The sequence below is a fragment of the Protopterus annectens genome, chromosome 4.part0, assembly GCF_019279795.1.
Source record: "Protopterus annectens isolate FY-2018-M chromosome 4.part0, PAN1.0, whole genome shotgun sequence".
Classification (NCBI taxonomy): domain Eukaryota; kingdom Metazoa; phylum Chordata; order Ceratodontiformes; family Protopteridae; genus Protopterus; species Protopterus annectens.
Window position 1 is genome coordinate 630,346,086 of NC_056733.1, and position 20,218 is coordinate 630,366,303.

The following is a 20,218-nucleotide window of genomic DNA, read 5'->3' on the forward strand; positions in this document are numbered from 1 at the left end:
GAGTTCCTAGCTCTCACCAATTTCTTTACAAAGACCATAATGCTGACCCTGAAACCATTTCTCAAGGCCCCAAGGGAATGAAGGCCTCTACTGCTAAGAATCCACTACCTTCCGAAGAGAGTCTAGATCCTTAGAAAGGTGGGGAAAAAGGTATATACCTCGGCCACCCTAGCCATGAGGGCCTTAAATTGTCAGTTCCATATGCTTAAATATCAGCAGTTTCTGTTATCACAATTAAGAAATAAAATGTCTCAACCTGAACAACCAGATTTGAAGGAGTTGCAGGATATGATGCATAGTGCAGAACAAGTGGGTAAACACACCTTACAATGTGGCTATGATGCCCTAGAGGCCTCAAGTAGAGCTGCTGTTACAGGATCAGTCATTCGTAGACATGCCTGGCTTAGGGAACAAATCTTGCCTGATCATGTTAAAGCTAAACTACTAGATGCTCCTTTACAAAAGGATGTGCTATTTGGTACTAATGCTGAGGAGATACTACGGAAAATGGAAGAAAAAGCCAAATCTATGCAAACTGTCAAAGCTTTTCTACAGGTTCAACCACCACGTTTTAGCAGAAATTGGCCTTCTAAAAACTGGTCCTTTCCAGCCACGGACAAGCCCCAAAGAGGTAGATACAGGCGCACAACGGGCAGAGGACAATCTCAAGGATCATATAGAGGCAGGCAATGGCAAACTCCAGCACCAAGAGGTGGCGAAGACCGTGCACAACAATACAGGAAACAAACCCAATGACTTCCTTCTTTTCATGCCAAGCAAGTCTCAGCTGGCAGCACCCTTGGGAGGAAAGCTGGCATTATTTACAAGAAATTGGCATATTATCACAACAGACAAATGGATCCTGGACTTTATAAACAGAGGCTACAGATTCCATTTTCACACTCTTCCAAAAATGAGAGGTATGCCAAACCTGCCACACAATCAAAGGGCAGAGGCACAACTACAAATTTCAAAGCTCATAGACATGAAAGCTATTCAAGAGTTACCTACTCACGAACAAGGTCAAGGTTTTTATTCCAGACTATTTGTGGTACCAAGGAAAGAAACCGACTGGAGACCCATTTTGGACTTATCCATCCTAAACACCTTTCTACTCGTACCAAAATTCAAGATGCTCACATTACAGCAGCTTCTTCCCATGCTGGGCAAGGAGTTTTGGCTGGTAACATTGGACCTCAAGGAGGCATACCTGCATGTCCCAATCAGACAAAGCTGCAGAAGATACCTCAGATTTCTTGCAGATTCAATCCGCTATCATTTCTCTGCATTGCCCTTTGGCTTATCTACTGCGCCCAGAGTATTCACGAAATGCCTGGCATCAGTAATTGCCTACTGCAGACTTCAAGGGATACAAATTTACCCTTATTTGGACGACTGCCTGATCCAAGCGGACAGCAAGCACATACTTCTGGAACATCTGGCTTATGTGACACGGTTACTGAATTCTCTGGGATACACAGTCAACAAAGAGAAATCCAGGCTAACACCATCTCGGAAAATAACTTTCCTGGGTGCCAACTTGGACACAAACACCCAGATGGCCTATCTTACGCCAGGAAAAACAGGGGCAACTAACTCAGTACTTCAAAATACTAGCAAATTGTACCAGGCTCACTGCAAGGAAAATCCTGCAGGCTCTGGGTGTCATGGCATCTTGCATTCTTTTAATCCCATGTGCAAAGTTGCATATGAGGAAACTTCAATGGTACCTAAAAAACCTATGGTCTCAACACAGCCACAGTTTGGAAACAATAATACCAATAATTCCATGTTTGCAAAAGGAATTTCTATGGTGGGCCCAAGCATGCCAAACAAACACAGGTCTCCCATTCTGCAAGCCTCAAGCAAATCAAGTCATCACAACAGACGCCTCAGATTACGCCTGGGGGGCGCACATGACAGACAGGTGCATTCAGGGCAAATGGTCCCAAGAGGAAAAGCACCTTCACATCAATCAAAACGAAATGCTAGCAGTGATAAATGCAATTACAGTTTTCAAGGACCTCCTGCATCCAGGACAATTATTGATAAGAACAGACAACACCACAGTAATGTGGTACATAAACAAGGAGGAACACATTCATACCCCCTGTGCAGACTAGCCATGACACTTTGGAACTTGGCTCTGGAATGGCAAATCGAACTTCAAGCACAGTACTTGCCAGGTTTGGAAAACACGCTGGCAGACAATCTAAGCAGAAATATGACAGACCCACACGAATGGAAGTTGCATCCTCAAGTGTTTACAAAGATAATCCAAGCATGGGGAAGGCCAGACATAGATCTCTTCGCCTCCCACAGGAATCATCAATTGGAAAAGTTCTGTTCAAGGACCGTTCATCCAAAGGCCTGGAGAGTGGATGCCCTTTCATTCAGTTGGGCAGCATGGACAGTTTATGCTTTCCCACCTTTGCCTCTTCTGCCCAAGGTGCTCTTGAAAGCAAGAACAGACAGACCGAAGATGATACTGATTGCTCCAGACTGGCCAAGACAACACTGGTACCCACTCCTGATGAGCCTAACGCATACTCCTCCCTGGTCCCTACCTCTAATGCCTCTTCTACTGACTCAACACAGCTACAAAACTCTTCACAGTCAGCTGAAAACACTCAATCTCGCTGCATGGAAAATTCCTTAACACCACAACAGACCCTGCTCCCCAAAGAGGTGCAGGATGTCATTGTGGAGGCCAGAAGGCCATCTACTAGAAAGGCTTACTCCGCAAAATGGAAACGGTTTTGCTCTTGGAATGAGAAAAAAGGCCAGGACCCTAGAAAACTGAATTTGCCTCAGATATTACAGTATCTAGCTGAGCTGATGAACAGTGGACTTTAATTTTCCTCCATAAAAATTCATGCCTCAGCCATTTCTGCAGAATTCAAAACTGATCCACCCTTATTCTCTCACCCACTCTTAAGACAGTTCCTTAGAGGGGCTAAGAACATAAGACCACCAAGTAAACAACCAATACCAGCCTGGGATCTTAATTACATTCTAGAAAAATTAACATTGCCTCCCTTTGAACCAGCTGCCTCAACAGATTTGCAATATTTGTCCTGGAAAACAGCTTTCCTTCTGGCCATTACCTCAGCTCGTAGGGTTTCGGAACTACAAGCCCTCATGGCTGTGCAGCCCTTTCTCATCTTCCATCAGGACAGGGTTTCCCTTCGAACCAACCCGTCATTTATGCCTAAAGTGGTATCCAGGGTAGCTTTAAATCAAGCCATACACTTACCTACCTTTTACCCCAATCCTCAAAACAAAGGGGAAAGGCTGCTACACTCCTTAGACATCCATAGACAGCTACGTTATTATTTGGACAGAACAAAGCCTTTCAGGAAATCAGAACAACTTTTTGTGTCCTATGCTGTAGGAGCTCAAGGGAAGCCAGTTACCAAACAGACAATTTCAAAATGGATAGGCCACTGCATACGGTTTTGTTACTCCTATCATGGAAAATCTGTCCCTACAGGCATCAGATCCCACTCCACCAGGGCCACAGCTACCTCTACAGCCTTCCTTAGAGGAGTTCCTACCAAAGATATTTTGGAGACAGCCACTTGGGAGTTCTGTGCATACCTTCACAAAACACTACAACCTGCCTTTATACTCCAAAACTAGAGCAGGCTTTGCCACTGCTGTGTTGCAGGGCATTCTGGCTCATCCCAGTTTCACCTAGTGCCTACCACCCTGTGCGTAGCTTTGGGATTCTACCCATCTGTGATTACTGCAGCTGTATGCACGATGAACATAGTACAGTTTTGTACCTACCATAAATGTAGATGTTCGAGTGCTAATACAGCTGCAGTACAGGTTTCCCTCCCTCCATCCCCTCTTTGTAAAGTCCTAGGGGCTAATCCCTCCTCATACAACCTGATTGGGTTATCCTTCTATGGTATATTTGCTTGCAACTACTAAATTTTGATTATATTGCATTGCATGTATATATATATATATATATATATATATATATATATATATATATATATATATATATATATATATATAATTTATGTATTGCCTTCCTTCTGGGGGCACCTGACATCTGGGGCAAGAAAGACTGAAGAAAATGGCGTCGGCTGTGTCTTATATACCCCTGTCTCACTGACGTCAGGAAAGAAGGCGACAACAACCGACACCGGACCTAGTCTTTGGAATTCGGCCGACCGAGGACCCGCCTGACGGCAGAGAACCCATCTGTGATTACTGCAGCTGTATTAGCACTCGAACATCTACATTTATGGTAGGTACAAAACTGTACTTTTTCTAGGCAGAGGTGGTTATTCAAGAATTTTTCTAGTTCCCAAACCAGAGGAATCCTGGAGGCCATTGCTGAACCTTTATGGTCTAAACATTTTTGTCAAGGTCCTAAAATTTGATATGTCATTTCACTGTCTTGTACCTCTGATCCCCCATCTAAATTTTATGGTAAAGCTGCATCTAAAAGCCCCCTATCCTCACAGTCTTATTTGCTAAGCATTTCAGGTGTGTGTCTGACTGATGTCAGTTCCCTATCTTACTCTTTAGACTATCCATTGCAACAAGATTATTCACAAAATGTCTAGCATAAATGTCCAAGAGATGCTTACAGTAATCGATGTGTTAAAGACCTTGAATCATCTCTGGTCCCCAGAACCATTGCAGGTGTTCACAGACATCACTGCAGTGATGTGGTACATAAACTGGAGGAGTAACAGACCTTGTCTTCTTTGCAGACTGGCTGTGATAGCCTGGGAGGTAGCAATTCAGCTCAGTCTGACAAGGCTTCATACATTTCTGCAGACAAGCTCAGCAGGACCAGGGCAGACCCCCACAAATGGAAACTTCATCCTGGAGTCTTCCAAGAATTAATCCAGTTGTGGGGAATATCTCATTTTTTTTTTATTACTTGTGTGAGTTACTGTCCTATAGCCTGTCGTACTCTTCTGTCAAGATACATTTGTCAGCCATTTCTGTTTGTATGCCTTTGGATGCTCCTTTTTCTAATGTTGCACAAATTAAACAGTTTTGGAAAGGGCTTTTACATAAAGGCCACCCTGGAAATCGGTCACCTCCTTGGGATCTTACTGTTATGCATGGAAAAGCTTACTCCTTCTCCATCTAAACCAGCTATCAGGCTTATTTCAGGTTCTTAAAAAAGGAAGACTGTTTTATTCATTGCTCTGACACTTAGGTTCATAGGTAGGTACTAGGCTATACGCCCTAGGGACTATATAAGCCTAGCCAAAAAATGTACCCTGGCTTTCGCCAACCAAGAAAATTATTTTCCTGTGCCCCTGTCGAGCAGAGCCATAGAAGTGATCCCTGGGGTGAATTTCACATTTTCCATCCAGTCATCAAGATTTTTCTTGAAGAGTGCTAATGAGGAGCTCTGTTTGACATAGATAGGTAGTCTTTTCCAGAGTATGGGAAGTCTCTGGGACAGGAATCTATCCCTCCAGCATGTTCTGTTTATTGTGGTGACAAACTTTAGGTCCCTAGACCGTGTAGCTCGGAGGGATTGGGATTTCTTTAAGTGGAGCATGTCCAACAGCTCTGGGTTTGACATAGCTTTGTATGTTAGGCAGAGATCGCCCCTGAGTAGGCGATATGCGATGGAGTAAAGCTGTAGTTTTTTTAGACTGTCTGCGTAGGGCATCTGTTTGAGACCAGTAATCCTCTTTGTGAGGTATTTCTGTGGTCTTTCCAGTTGTTGTAGATGTCTTGTGAGGACCATACCAAAAGGGGCGTTGTACTCTATAATGGGTCTAATGAGTGATGAGTAGAGGGGAACAATGACCTCTTTTTTTCTGGATGAGAATCCTTTTGTGATGAAATGAGCCATGTAGAAGGATTTCCTGACTACTGTGGCGATGTGATTATCAAAGGAGAGACTACTGTCCACCTGTGTCCCAAGGTCTCTTATCACATTTTCGGCATTAAGTAGACTACCAGCTATGTGGTAGTTCATGGGTATAGAGTTTTTACCAAAGGGGATGACAATACACTTTTTGGCATTGAGCTTCAGGCCTTGGCTTTGACACCAAGTATCTGTCTCAGTGAGGCCCTTTTGTAGTTTGTCCACATCGTTAGGAGTTTCGATTATGGCTCCTAGTTTGCAGTCATCTGCAAACTTTGTTAGCCAAAGACCTTCTGTGTTAACCTGCACTTCAGAGAAGTAGATACCAAACAGGAGAGGACCCAGGACTGAACCCTGTGGTACTTCACTTGTCACTGGTCTGAAGTCGGATTTGGAATCCGCTACTTTCACAGTGTGGGTTCTGTCCGTGAGCCAGTTGGCAACCCATCTTGTGGCATAGGGATTTATACCTAGTTTAGTGAGCTTATCTATAATTCCAGAGTGGGGGATGGTGTTGAAAGCCTTGGCGAGATCTAGATAAGCTGTGTGAACCATTTTACCCTCATCTATGGCTTTGGTGACTGCTTCAAAGAAGTCAATCAGGTTTAGGAGACATGATCTGCCTTTTACATATCCAAACTGGGTAGGGTCCAGAGTTTGGAGATTACCAATGTCTTTGTTTATGAGTTCCACGATGATACGTTCCATGGCCTTGCAGACCAGGCTCATCAGGCTAATGGGGCGGTAGTTCCCGGGGTCCGTTGTGGCTCCCCCTTTGTGGAGTGGGATAACTGTCACAGTGCGCCATTCATTGGGTACAAAGCCTGAGGTGAGGCTATGATTGAACATGGTACTTAGGTAGGGTGCCAGTTCATTCTGTAGTTCATGTAGAACGCAGCCTGGGATATTGTCAGGTCCTATGGATGCTGTGTTCTTGGCTTTGGAGAGTGTGTTTTTTACCTGTGCAGCCGTTATAGGAACTTTGCATTCTTCCGGTAAAGAGATGGGCCCTCTAGGGGGTAAGAGGGGGGTAAAGTTAGCACTTAACCTATCTGCTAGAATGTTGGCAATATCAGCTGGTTCTGTATATTTAGTGTCATTGTGCTGTAACTCAGAGCAGATCTGAGTGTTCCCATTGAGATTCTTGACATAGCTATAGAATGCTTTGTGGTTGTCAGTGGCAATTTTGTTTTCGTAACTAGCTTTGGAGGATTTTATGAGGGATCTCAGCTTCTTATTGAGGTTGACCAAGGAGTTCCTCCAGTCATGGGATTTTACTCTTTTTTGCAACAGTTTCTTTCTTCTGTTGTAGAGTTTGTTTATGGCAGAGGACCACCAGATTGGCTTCCTTTTTTTGGAAGATAACATCTTGGTTCTATTAGGGATAGCATGATCCATGCACTCGTGTAAGTGCTTATAAAGTGCATTTGTGTAGGATTCAGCAGTCATACCTCTATTGTCCGTCTGCATGGGTGTCAGGAAGTTTGCCACTTCTGTCTTAAGAAGTGTGAAGTTGGCTTTGGAGAAGTTTTTTACGATGGTTTCCCTAATTGGGGGTGGGATGTGGATGTCCAGGCTGTTTAGCTTGTGGTCAGATCTGACCAACGAGGAATTGACCTCTGGTGTGGAACACCGGTTTCCCATGTTGGTAATGACCAGATCTAGGATATTGCTGCCCCTCATGGGGGTGTGAATAAGTTGATCCAAGGCGTTGGAATTTATGAATTCTAGAAAACGTTGAGCAAAAGAGTTGGTACATGAGTAGTTTTCCCTGTTAATGGTGGGGTAGTTGAAATTGCCCATTATTAGGGTGTCTTTCCAGTGTATCAAGAAATGAGGAGTGGGAGACCTGGGGCATGGTGGGGGGGTCTGTAGCAAGCTACAATTTGGATTGCGGTCTTGCCCAGAGTTAGTTGCACTTGGATAATCTCGGATGCATTATGCTGTGCAACTAGCCTGGAGGTGTGGATATCCTTAATGAATATGGACACGCCTCCGCCTTTAGTGCTTCGTTCTGGGTTAGGTGGCCAAAAGGTGTGGTATGAATTGTAACCTGGTAATGCAGGGGTGCTCTCTGGAGCTTTGAACCAGGTCTCTGTCATTGCACAGATGTCAGTGTTCTCCATTTTAAGGAGTGCCTCGAGTGAGTGCATTTTGAGGTTTAGACTTCTAGCATTGAGTAGCATTACCCTCAGATTTTGCTTGTTTGTACCTGTTACGGTGGTGAATTTGTCATTTGAACCTTGCCTAAAAAAGGCAATATAGGGGTGGCAAGAGCCTTAGCCAGTATCCGGAATCCTAAGGGCAACAGGTGCAGGCCATCTCTGGCAAAGCATCGTGGTCTGTCGATCATGTCGTCCCAGGCAGACAAATACTGGATCCCCTTAGAATGACACCAGAAGCTTAGCCAATTGTTGAAGTCAATCATTTTGTCCTTGTACTGTGGTGTCATTCTGGGTGATGGCAGGATGCTACTCAGGGTTAGGATCATACCTGCCTGGGATACAAGATCGGAGAGCTCCTCCATGTCTCTTTTCATGTAGTCCAGGGAGGTACGTCTCAGGTCATTCAGGAGGAGAGTATCTGAGTTGCACGCTCTTATGGTGTGCCAATCCTACCTCTTTTTCCAGAGGGGCAGGATTTCTTTAAAAAAAAAAAAAATTACTTGTGACGAAGGCAAACTTACATTTATATGAAAGTAAAGAAATCATAATAAGTTCACAGTTATACATCACATGTATTCTTCTGTACAATATAATCAATCACGTTTTACATAAATTGTTTAATTCCTGCCTTCCCTTAGACCTTATTCCTCCTCCAAAACATTCTCTGCATGTATTGTTCCCACAGTTTACATTTCTTTTCTATGCAATTCACTCCTACCCTTTTCTAAAGATCCCACTTTCAGTTCTTTTGTCTCTGTTACAGTATTCACAACTTCAAATATGGTTGGTTTAGACAATGATTTCCATGTTATAGTAATTGCTTTTTTGGCAGCCAGCAGACTTAAATGTGACAAGACCTTAATTTGTCTATCCAATTTAGATCCTGCATCCCAGTTCAAAAAATAATTTCCTTAGTTACAGTCATTTGCTCACCCAGTATCTCTGACAGAGTACTCTGTAAGGAATTTTTATTAAAGTCTGCCAATTCATTACACTTCCAAAACATATGCTCCCAGCTACTGCTTTCTTCCGCATCATACCTCTTAACATTTGCCATCTACCTGAGGAAAAATTCTTTGGAGTGTGCTTGGGATATAAAATACCTATGCAAACACCTGCAAGCAGAAATCCTAAATCTCTTGGAGTTTGTTGCACATCTGTGTTCTCACATTGTTTTTGTGAAGTGCATATCCAGTCTCTCTTCCCAGTCTTGAATACCTTCCTCTGATTGATTCCTATAGTTTTAGTGCAGTATTTTATATGCCCTTTTAATTATCCCTTTTATAACAGCAGTTTCTGCCCTAGATTCAGCTAAAAACTCTACAAGCGCTGGCCTTTCACTTAGGATTCTCTTACACCTTTCTTTTTGCCTTTACTCTGGTATCAGTCCCTGGTAGCAAGGGTAGTCTATAGCCTGCAGTCCAAAAGGAGATTGTTTCTTTGACAACAAGCCCAATCTCTTAATGCCTAAAGGTGTCTGAGAGTTTACTTTAAACCAGACTGTTGTTCTCTGTTTTTTCCCTGAACTAAAGAACATGGGAGAAAGGATTCTTCATTCTCTGGATGTACACAAGCAGCTCGGATACTACCTAGTCAAAACTCTACCTTTCAGGAAAACTGACCAGCAGTTTGTTTCCTATGAATGCAAGAGGAAAGGACAACCAATGACAAAGATGACTATTTTTAAGATGGTTCTCTCATGCCATTATTTTTTGTTACACTCATCACAATACACCAACCCGCGGTGGTGGTGCTGCGGTAGCATTGTCGCCTCACAGTAAGATGCTGTCCGGTTCGATTCTCAGCTAGAGCGTCTTCTGCGTGGAGACATGCGTGAATGGGCGTATCTTCTTTGAAGGTTGTGCATCAGGCCTAGCAAGCCTGTACGTAAAAATCAACTGCCAGTCATTAGCGGACCGAAGTTTCGCTGTGGCGACCCCTAACTGGGAAAAGCCGAAAGACACAAACAAACTCATCACAATACACCACTTCCAGGCAGGGTTGCATCCTGTTCTAGTAGAGCTTTGGCTTCTTCTATGGCTTTTTTTTGAAAAGGGTAAAAAGTATTCTAGAGGCAGCAGCTTAGTCTTATGTAAATACTTTTACAAAGCACTGCAAGCTGGATTCTTTTTCCATGTCCAGGACAGTCTTTACTAGGACCATTCTCCACAGGCTCCTGGAGTCTTAGTTATTGAATGCCTCCCTTTTTTCGTGACAGAGCTGTGGTAATCTGCCCAAATAGCTTAGGCTACTGCAGCTGTGATCTGTGTATTGAACATAATGTAGTTTAAGTAATCTTAATAGTTGATGTTCTGATATGTCACAGTTACCAGAGTCATCCCTCCTCATAGCCCCTTTTGTTTCTTGTTATTTTTATGTTGCCAGAGTGACATTGTCACCCTTTTCTTTATAATTATGGTTGACTTTGTTTCTTTGCACAAGTTTTCAAACCTCTTTCCTTTTTCCTTGGGAAACAGTGCTTTGAAGCTTTTTGTGCCCCAGCTGCCTTTTGTATTGAATTCTGCATGAGCTCCTGGCATTTGGAGTGCATAGAGGATTATTTCCATTGGGTGTGACAAGGATGGATAGGATTAGAAATGAGTATATTAGAGGGTCAGTTCAGGTTGGACGGTTTGGAGACAAAGCTAGAGGCAAGATTGCTTTGGTTTGGACATGTGCTGAGGAGGGGTGCTGGGTATATTGGGAGAAGGATACTAAGGATGGAGCTGCAGATAAGAGGAAAAGAAGAAGGCCTAAGATAAGGTTTATGGGTGTGGTGAGAGAGGACATACAGGTAGTTTGTGTGACAGAGCAAGATGCAGAGGACAAGAAGAAATGAAAACAGATCTGCTGTGGCGACCCCTAACGGGAGCAGCCAAAAGAAAAAGAGGATGTCCAGAGCTCTTTTAAGCTGGACAGTGTTTGGGGAGAACCCAGATAGCATAGGCTACTGCTGCTGCAACAGTGATCTTTTAGAGTGTATACTGTGATGGTAAGTTTAATTTCACAACTATGCTTTACTTTTCAAAAGCAGAAGTCATGAATCTCAGGTAATCAGAGCACATTCTCTGCTGATTTGATTGTTTTGTCTGTATGTAGAACTGGCTAAAGGTTCCTACTGATATTAGTTTATCTGATGCAAGAGAGATGTCGCAACCAAATATATCATTCTTCCAGAGCTGTAGCAGTGGAATTTGGTAGCCTGGGCAACACGCCCCTTTGAAACCACCACTGCCACCATCTCCCTGCACCTTTAAAAAAGTTTGACAGGTCACTAGCTGTATTAAGTGATCATGAACACTTATTAGACTGCCTCTAGAATAACTGCAAAACTTCTGTTTTAAGGTAATAAGACTACTTTAAAAAAAAAAATGAGGTTTGACTGACAAGTTCTTATTAAGGGCTGATATTAGTTTATCTGATGCAAGAGAGATGTCGCAACCAAATATATCATTCTTCCAGAGCTGTAGCAGTGGAATTTGGTAGCCTGGGCAACACGCCCCTTTGAAACCACCACTGCCACCATCTCCCTGCACCTTTAAAAAAGTTTGACAGGTCACTAGCTGTATTAAGTGATCATGAACACTTATTAGACTGCCTCTAGAATAACTGCAAAACTTCTGTTTTAAGGTAATAAGACTACTTTAAAAAAAAAAATGAGGTTTGACTGACAAGTTCTTATTAAGGGGTTAAGATGAACAATTGTGATCCTTTAATGACGTCTTGTAAGCTGCCCATATTTTAAGCTTTGGCACCCCTACAAGTTGGCACAGTGCCAATTTGCCATACCTTACTGTGACATTGTTTGTGTTATCTGGATGAGAAGTTGAGCTTACATCCATCTCAAAAGGCTTTAAAAGTCAAAACTTCAGTGGCTGGATTGATACATTTCTGTCTGTTAAGCACAGTGATTATCTCTTTTAAGGATATACCAGCAACTATTTCATTGTCACGAAGTAATGTGAGCACTTGAGAGAACTGTACTGCTTATCTCATAGATGTCATCTTGCTGTGGCTGTTAGTAATGTTGTCACCGCTGCATTCATTCTGTGCATTTTACCCATGTCTCTTCTTTCCTGCAGGAGTGCTTTACACCCTTCATCAATGGCAGTTTTTTCGAACATGATGGGCAGCCCTATTGTGAGATGCATTATCATGAAAGACGTGGGTCTCTCTGCTCCGGCTGTCAGAAGCCTATCACAGGTCGCTGTATTACTGCTATGGGCAAGAAATTCCACCCAGAACACTTTGTCTGTGCCTTCTGCCTGAAACAGCTTAACAAAGGAACCTTCAAGGAACAGAACGACAAGCCTTACTGCCAAACTTGTTTCCTCAAGCTGTTTTGTTAGAATGTGCCAAGCTCCCAGTTCATGTAATGATGGGCAGTGTTTCTTCAGGCTCTTTTCTTAGAGCTCACTAAGTGCCACACTGATCTATTGATGGGTAGTTTTGTCAGCACCTGCAGAGTGCCCCATTGATGGCACTATGGGCAGTGTTTCTCTTAATAAAGTGCATTCCCAACATCCCCTTAGTTCCTGTTACTGTAGTTTCTCATTTTGGAATAAATACATATATATTTTTTCACTCTATGGACTTGCTTTAACAGTGTAAAACTCTGCACATATTAATCCTTAACTCCATTCTGTGGTGCTGTATGCATTGAAGGAGTTTGTCCTCGTAGCTGCCCATCACTAGATTAGTGGATTCTTTACACAAGTAAACAACCAGCCAGATGTCTCTTCTCGAGAGTAATTGCAGATGCACATTTGGGTTTGTTCTATACACACAATGCAGAGAACATCTTTATAATTTGACATGGTGGGTTGTGCTTTTTATCTTCAGAAATTGTGAATTTGCTGGGAATGCAGACTGATAAGTGCCTGTTAGTTCATGTACTTGATGTTTGTACTGTCTTGATAAGAATGTAGAAACCTGAAGCTGTGCTCTATTTTGTTTGCTATATATGTTCAACCTATGCTTCATGCAGATACTCAAACATGCACACACACACACACACACACACACACACACACACACACACACACACAATGGTTTAGCAGTCCATCAGATGTTGTCAGTCCTCTTTTTTTGGCCCGCTCTGCAGGACTTAACCCAGCAGCTCCTCTACCTTCACCCAGTTTGCCCATTCATTCTGTGGGAAATGGGAGCTCATCATTCATGGATTATTTGAGTGACCTGGTGGAATCTCTGTTCCCAGTAAAGTGTCAGGTAATAGGGAGAGGGCCAACGTGCTGGTCCTTGTCTGGAGAGAGGCCTTTCCCTCCCCCCATTGGGGCCCCCTCCACCTACCTCAGCTGTTGCTGTCTCCCAAGGAAGGGCAAGCTGAGTTCCTCTTGGCTTGTAGTGTGACTGCACTTTGACAGCATGCTCAAGACCCACTTGGCATAACTCTTAATGTTCCTGTGAGCTTTCATCCTTACTGTAAACCAGAGCCACCACCTACCCACAAGATAGGTGAGCCAGTAGCATCTATTCACTGTCCCCCCCCCCCCCCAAGAAGCTCCTGCAGCACCTGAGCTATCAAACTGTGGACGCTTGCAGTGTTCACAGGACTTTATTCCTTTCTGCCATGTTATTGGCTTCAGTCTGCAGTCCTTGAACAGCACTGCTGAATTTCCAGATCTGGGGAAATGCTTATATTTGTTATGAAGTGAAAGTGAAAAATTGTGGTGCAGGTATTTATCATTTTTGTAGAACACGTTGGATGTCTGTACATAAAATGTCAGCTTGGGCACAGTTTTCCAAGACTGTGATCCATTTGAAACGACCATGTTCTGTGTAAGAACAGTATATATTTTAGCATTTGCTGTACATCATGTTGAATAAGTGGCAGTTTTGACAAGATGTCACAGGTGAGACCTTAGAACTAACATCTATGCTACTAGTCTGACTTTTCATGCATGACACTTAAAGCTGTTTCCCCTTGTACTAAATTTGGCATCCCTGATTTTTAGTGCATGGGAGTGGGAGACAGAGTTCTGGGTTAAGTACTTCAGGAACTTAGATCTAGTATTCAGTATGTTAGTTCAACATTTAGTGGATATGTTGCTGTAAGGCTCCGGATTTAGTACATGAAAGAAGGGTTCATTAGTTACACTAGACTTTTATTGCATAGCATTAAGGCTAGGACTCTCTATTTGGTGCATAGCAGTATGCCTTAGATCGAAGGACTTGAGCATTTAGTATGTGTGACAGAGCTGACTTCTTACTGTGAGTGGGGAAGGACACTGTGTTCACTGAGACTGGGGCTTAGTATTTAGTGTCTGGGTGGGACTCAGTTATGTAAGACAGGGCTGACAGCCTATTGTGCCTGGGAAGATTCTCTTTTGTGTGTCAACTGGGCTTGGTAGTATGTATGTGGAACAAGTCTCAGAGCCTGGTAGGCCTAGGAGAAAGACTGTTTAGTGTGTGTGGTTAGGGCTCAGCATTTAATATATTAAACAAGTTTCAGAGCTTAGTGTGTATTGGGGAAAGACTGCATGCACTGCATTGAGAGCTTAATGTTTAGTATACTTAACAGTGCTTAGTGTGCATGGGAGGTGGACTGCTTGTTTAGTGTGTGGAAGTAGGGCTTGCAGCATTTAGTCTGTGTGTGGTAGTAGGGCGCAGAGCTTAATATGCGGAAGAAATGGCCCCTTTTCCTGTTTGATGTTTGCAGTTCAAAGTTTAATATGCATGAGGAGAAGAATTGTACATTTAGTGAGTGGGGGAAAGATTCAGAATGTAGTGTTAGTGGTGGTGAAGACAGACCATATACTGGCTCTTGCTGGGTGCAATGCAGAAAAACTAATTCTGGGAAGGACACCAGTCTGCCATGGTGTGCGCATATGGCATGCTCATCAGTAGGCAGAATAGAAGACTGCCATTTCACATACAGTATGCCTTTAGTATATGAGAGGAAAGTGAAGCAGCCTGCAAATTTTAAACTTTACACAGATGGCATCCCAGCCAGGAACTGCACTTAGAACACCGTGCTTTGAAGCATCTGTGCTAACGTCCGCTTCACCCAGCTCTTGCAAGTTATAAAGTGGTAATGCAGCATCTTCCTTTGCAAAGACCCGTGGAGGACCAAGTATGTTTTGGATTACTAAAACGTCCTGGTTGAGTATTTTAAAAAAGCTTAGGAGATTGCAATTCCCTTGCCAATGCACTGTACTCCAAACCAAGGAATGTTCATTGCAGCAGCCACTGTGGTCATCCATGTTTTCATGTACCTGTGCTACTGCATCCAAAATATAAGTGTTCTATGTCCTCTGTCTTCTTTAGAGGAGGAAGACCTGTATGGAACAGTTTCACATGGCCATGGATCTACTGTTAGTAATGTTAACATTTAGTCAGAGCAAGTGCTTAGGTGCCTGCATTGTTAGCTTTTTAGGCAGTTTATAGTAACATGGCTCCACTTCTGAGGTGATTTGATTGAAAGAACATGACTGCTGAGGTCAGTGGTGATCTCACAGCTTGGTAATGTGATTACGCAGCTGATGTGTAAAAAAACAAGTTTGATAAACTAAATCAAATTGCTGCTTTAGCTACTTATTTAAATGTGCTTTTAATGCATTTTTGTTTCGCCACTGTGCACTTCCAGCACTTTTCATACCTCATTATTTGCAGTGTTGGTGACATGAATGAGTTAAAAAGACTGTACAGTGGCATTGTTTCAGCAACAAGTAATGCAATTCTGCCTAAAGTTCTTTGTACTACTAATGAAGTACAATGAATAGAGACCATTATTGATTTGTTAACCAAGCAAGTTTCTTACATTGACACTAAAGACTATGGTTCTGTCATCAACGAGGATTCTTGTCTGGCAGTATTGTGTGAGTGACACACCTCTACTCATTCCATTTTGCATTATCTATAGGAAATCTGTCAGAATTCAGGTTGGCTGCTTTTATTTCCACTTTGCAGCTCTACCTTTTGTGCCCCTCCCCCAACTCTGTTCCCACTGTGTTTGTAGGGTGAATGGTCCCATTCTTACTTTGTATATGTTTTGTGCAAATTCCCATGTTTCCATATCTGAGTGAATGAACAAATGAATTCTGGGACTGAGCTCACTTTACCACTCAATTAAGTAATAATTTTTAGCAGTAAAGTAATGGTTTCTGCTTTGGAAATCGCACTGATTCTGAAGAAAATCCATCACTGTGTCCGGCAAAAGGTGGAGATTTCTGCTTTTATGTCCTGCATCATAATTTTCCACTCAGCAGTGCCTCCGGACTACTGGTTTCATGTTGCCTTGAATTTTGGTGGTGCCCATTAAAGGTCACACCTGAGGAAGCCACAGTGGCTTTTAAAAAGTGGAATCAGATTGCATGTTGTTTGCATCACCAGTTACCAGTTCTGTTTAACAAAGTGAGGATGTTTCTTTGGCAGCTACAGGTAACTTTCCTCTAGCCATGTCTTTCTTCCCCAGCATTGTCTGGTCAGTTTCTCACAATAGCTGTTAACACATTAGGCTCTTACCTTTCTTCTTTGAAGAATTGGGGGTCTAGGTAAAATAAGTAGTGCTTCGTTTGAGTAAATGACACAGGTGGAAGTTGTAGCTTACGAAAGGCACTTCAGGCACATCTGCACCCTGCAGATGAATAAAGACTAAAACCATATGGTTGATGTGATCAGTATACTAGGAAAAATGGATGCCTCTCCCTTTTTGCAGTTAGTGAATCTCTGGAAATTTCAGCTTCTCCACAGAACCACTCTTTTTACATTCTGCCTTCCCTGACAGAGTGCTGGTGCCAACACTGTGAGCATCAGATCTTAGACTGACTCATTAGTGGTCTTTGTAAAATCCATTTTTCACAGGTATTGGGTCTGTTTGCCATGGAAGATGATACTCAAACACATAGATTTGCTGTCAGCATTCTATTCTTGAGATGTGGAAGACAGATGCCCTCTCCTGCCTTGGACTGTGAGCTTATTTTATGTTTTTCATCTTTTCTGATCCTGAAAGGTATGTTCAGGTACAAAAATTATTCTTATAGCAACTGACCAGTGACATCTATGGATGACCGTACTCCAAGTGGTTTATCTTTAATTATCTGTTATGACATAAACAGTCATGTATATAAATGAAAACAAACCAAATTGACATTTTCTCCGTTCTAAACATTCTGCATCATGTACAATCTTATTGACAGTCATTATCAAACATTACATAGCTAACTCAATTCCTGCCTTCTCTTAAACCTAATTCTTCCTACAAAACATTATTTAGCATGTATTGGTCCCACAATTTCAATTTTTCTATGTAATTTGCATCTACTGTTTTCTGAAGATCCCATTTTCAGTTCTTTTATCTGTTACTATATTCACTACTGCTAATAAGATGAGTTAGGCTTTGATTTACATTTTCTAATAATTGTTTAGGCAGCCACCTGAATTAAACTCAGCCAGGCCTTACTGTGTCTATGCAATTCAGATCCTGTATAACAGGTCAAAAATAATTTCCTTAGTTAACACCAATTTGCTCACCAAGTATTTCAGATGGAGAAATCTTTAGGGAATTTTTAAAGTCTACCAACTTATTACAATCCCAAATATGTTCCCAGTTACCTCTTTCTTCCCATCACACACAAAACACTTGCAGTCTACCTGCAGAAAAGTTATTTGGATCCTACTTGGGGCATAAAAATACATATTCAAGCACTTTCAAGCAAAAATCCTAAATCTTCTAGACTCTGTTGCATATTTGGGACCCAGACATATATTCTTCAATTATTTCTGTGTGAATTGCTTATCTTGTCTGTCTCTTCACAATCTTTTCTAGCCTCCTCTTATAGTAATTATGCAAAATTGTATATGCCATACTAATTATCCCTTTGTTTATAGCAGCTCCTGTTATAAATTCAACTAAACCCTACCAGTGGTGGTCTTTCATTTAGAGTTCCCCATTCCTTTTTCTTTGCCTATACTTTGATATCAATCCTGGATAAGGAAGGTGGTATCTAGCCTGTAGTTCAAATTGTATCCTTGGCCTCTTCTCATTCAATTACCTTTCCCTGTCTAGTTGTTTGATCCCAGTATGTTGGTTCCTTTGGAGTTTTCTCCAGTAAATTCCAGCCCCCTATTGCCAATTGTTTGTATCCCTAATTGCAATCATCTCTATCGGCATAATCTCCTTTCTCAATTCCCATGTTGGCTTAGTTCTTAGAATACAGTCTGCTATTGTTATCCTCAAGTATCTCCATCCAAAATCCTAGTCTCTCCTTTTTTTTCTTGACCCCCCCCCCCATTTCATCATCAGTCCTTTCCACTTTGAATTCTAGCCTTCTGCTTCTGCAATGTATAGGAGCCTTAACTGTGTAGCTCTGAAATATCCCTTCAAATCAGGTCATCTAAAACTACCTTGTTCTGTTAGAAAAATTCCACTTGATTCTTGCCCTTGTCTCCACACAGATAAAATCCCTCAACTCTCTATTAATTGCTATCCAGAACTTCTCTGGTTGTTAAAAATATGCCTGACCTGTGTATTAAACTGAAAGGACTAAAAACATTTTCACTGCTTGTATCTTGTTTCACAGTTTTTATTATCTTTTGTTTAGTCTCTACCTACATATCCTTAGCTGCCCTAACAGAATCCTTTTCAACCCATACTCCTGAGTACTCCATTTTGTCTTGGCCTCATAAATGTAGATATTGCTGAACCAATTTGTGTGTGGATACATAGTTTATAGATGTAACCTTTGTTTTATTTTCATTAATGTTATATCCTAAAATGGCTTGAAACTGTCTCAGAATATTCCACCACACTGAGATGTCCTTTTCTGGTTTTATCAGATACAAGAACAATATCTGCATATAAAGCTAACTTTTCTTTATTAACGTACCATTTGTATCCCTGAATTTCTGGGTCTCTTATTTTCTTTGCCAGAGAGGTACAGTGGATAGCGTTGTCATCTCACAGCAAGAGATTTCCTGGTTCAGTTGTCAACTGGGGTGCCTTCTTTGTGGAGTCTGCATGTCCTCCATGTTTGTGTGGGTTTCCAATGGGTGCTCCGGTTTTCTTCCACATTCCAAAGTCAATGCAGTAGGTGGTTGGTCACTTTAAATTGGCCATAGATGTGAGTGTGCATGAATTACTGTGGCAGGGCTAGCCATCCAGTGGTATAAACCTTGGTACTAGATTGTCACTGTTGAAGTGACACCCCAACCCCATATGCAAAAATAGAAAAAAAGGGGTTTTGGATGGATGGATTATGTTCATTGCCAGTGGTTCTGAATATAACACAAATAAAGGGGAAAGAGGACACCCCTGCCTGGTTTCTGTGCTCAGACAGCACTTACTAAAGAAGAAGCACCCCTCCCACTTGAATTTTTTACTCTGATCCCTCATATATCCTCCTAATTAACCTTATTTTGTAAATTAATGCAAATGCTTCAATTGCCATACTTGTAAAATCCCAGTTTACACTGTTGAATGCTTTCTGTGCATCAAGACCCACCCACAACAGTGGTATTTTCTTACATTCTGCTTCCCTCTCGATCATTGTTGTTCTGTTAATGTCAGATGTTTGTCTCCCTTCCACAAAAGCACATTGATCAATATCTATCATTTTTAGCAACACCTTTGCCATTCTTTTAGTCATTCTAGACATAAACCATTTATAATCATTGTTTAGAATCTAACTGGGCCTTTATGAAGCTGGAAGTGATAGGCCTTTACCATCTTTAGATAGTACAGCCACTACAGCTTTCTTCCAAGATCTTGGTGCTTTCCCTTCTTTTAAAATGCTGTTAAACAAAACCTTCTAGATATTTATCATTTTCTTACCTATTGGCTACTCCAAGTGGATTCTTGATGTCTTTGCTGGGAACAGACAGAAAACTCTGAATTTTGTCCAGAGAAAGCTGTGTTTGATTCCAAACATCTGATCTGATGTTGTCTTTCATTTTTCCTCACATATGGGTCATGGATCCGACTCTGATGCATTTCTACAGACTAGGCTACAAGTCTCGAGCTCCACACTCTTCCCGTAATGCTCTACCCTTTGTCCAGCCTTCTCAGATCTCGTTTGCTTCCAGCGGTGTCAGGCGTGGTTACTTCAGTCTCAAGCCGTAGGATCACAGTGAGAAATTTATCCTTGTTTTTCTTCTCTCAGTTAGGTTTAAATTTATTATTGCTTTCTTTTCTTAACTTCCTCACCTTCCTTTAGTCCTTTTACAGCATCAGTGA

The 20,218-nt window shown here is 42.0% G+C and overlaps 1 protein-coding gene across 3 annotated transcripts in view; it reads left to right on the top strand.

The window, feature by feature from the left end:
• Positions 1-19,572, top strand: part of PXN (paxillin) — a 1,651,517-nt gene extending 1,631,945 nt beyond the window's left edge. For all 3 annotated transcript variants that reach the window (XM_044068586.1, XM_044068585.1, XM_044068584.1), the window contains exon 11: positions 12,108-19,572. In XM_044068586.1, the coding sequence (XP_043924521.1) occupies positions 12,108-12,374 (267 nt within the window). In that variant the 3' untranslated portion in view covers positions 12,375-19,572. The remainder of the gene's footprint in view (positions 1-12,107) is intronic.
• The last annotated feature ends 646 nt before the right edge of the window (positions 19,573-20,218 follow it).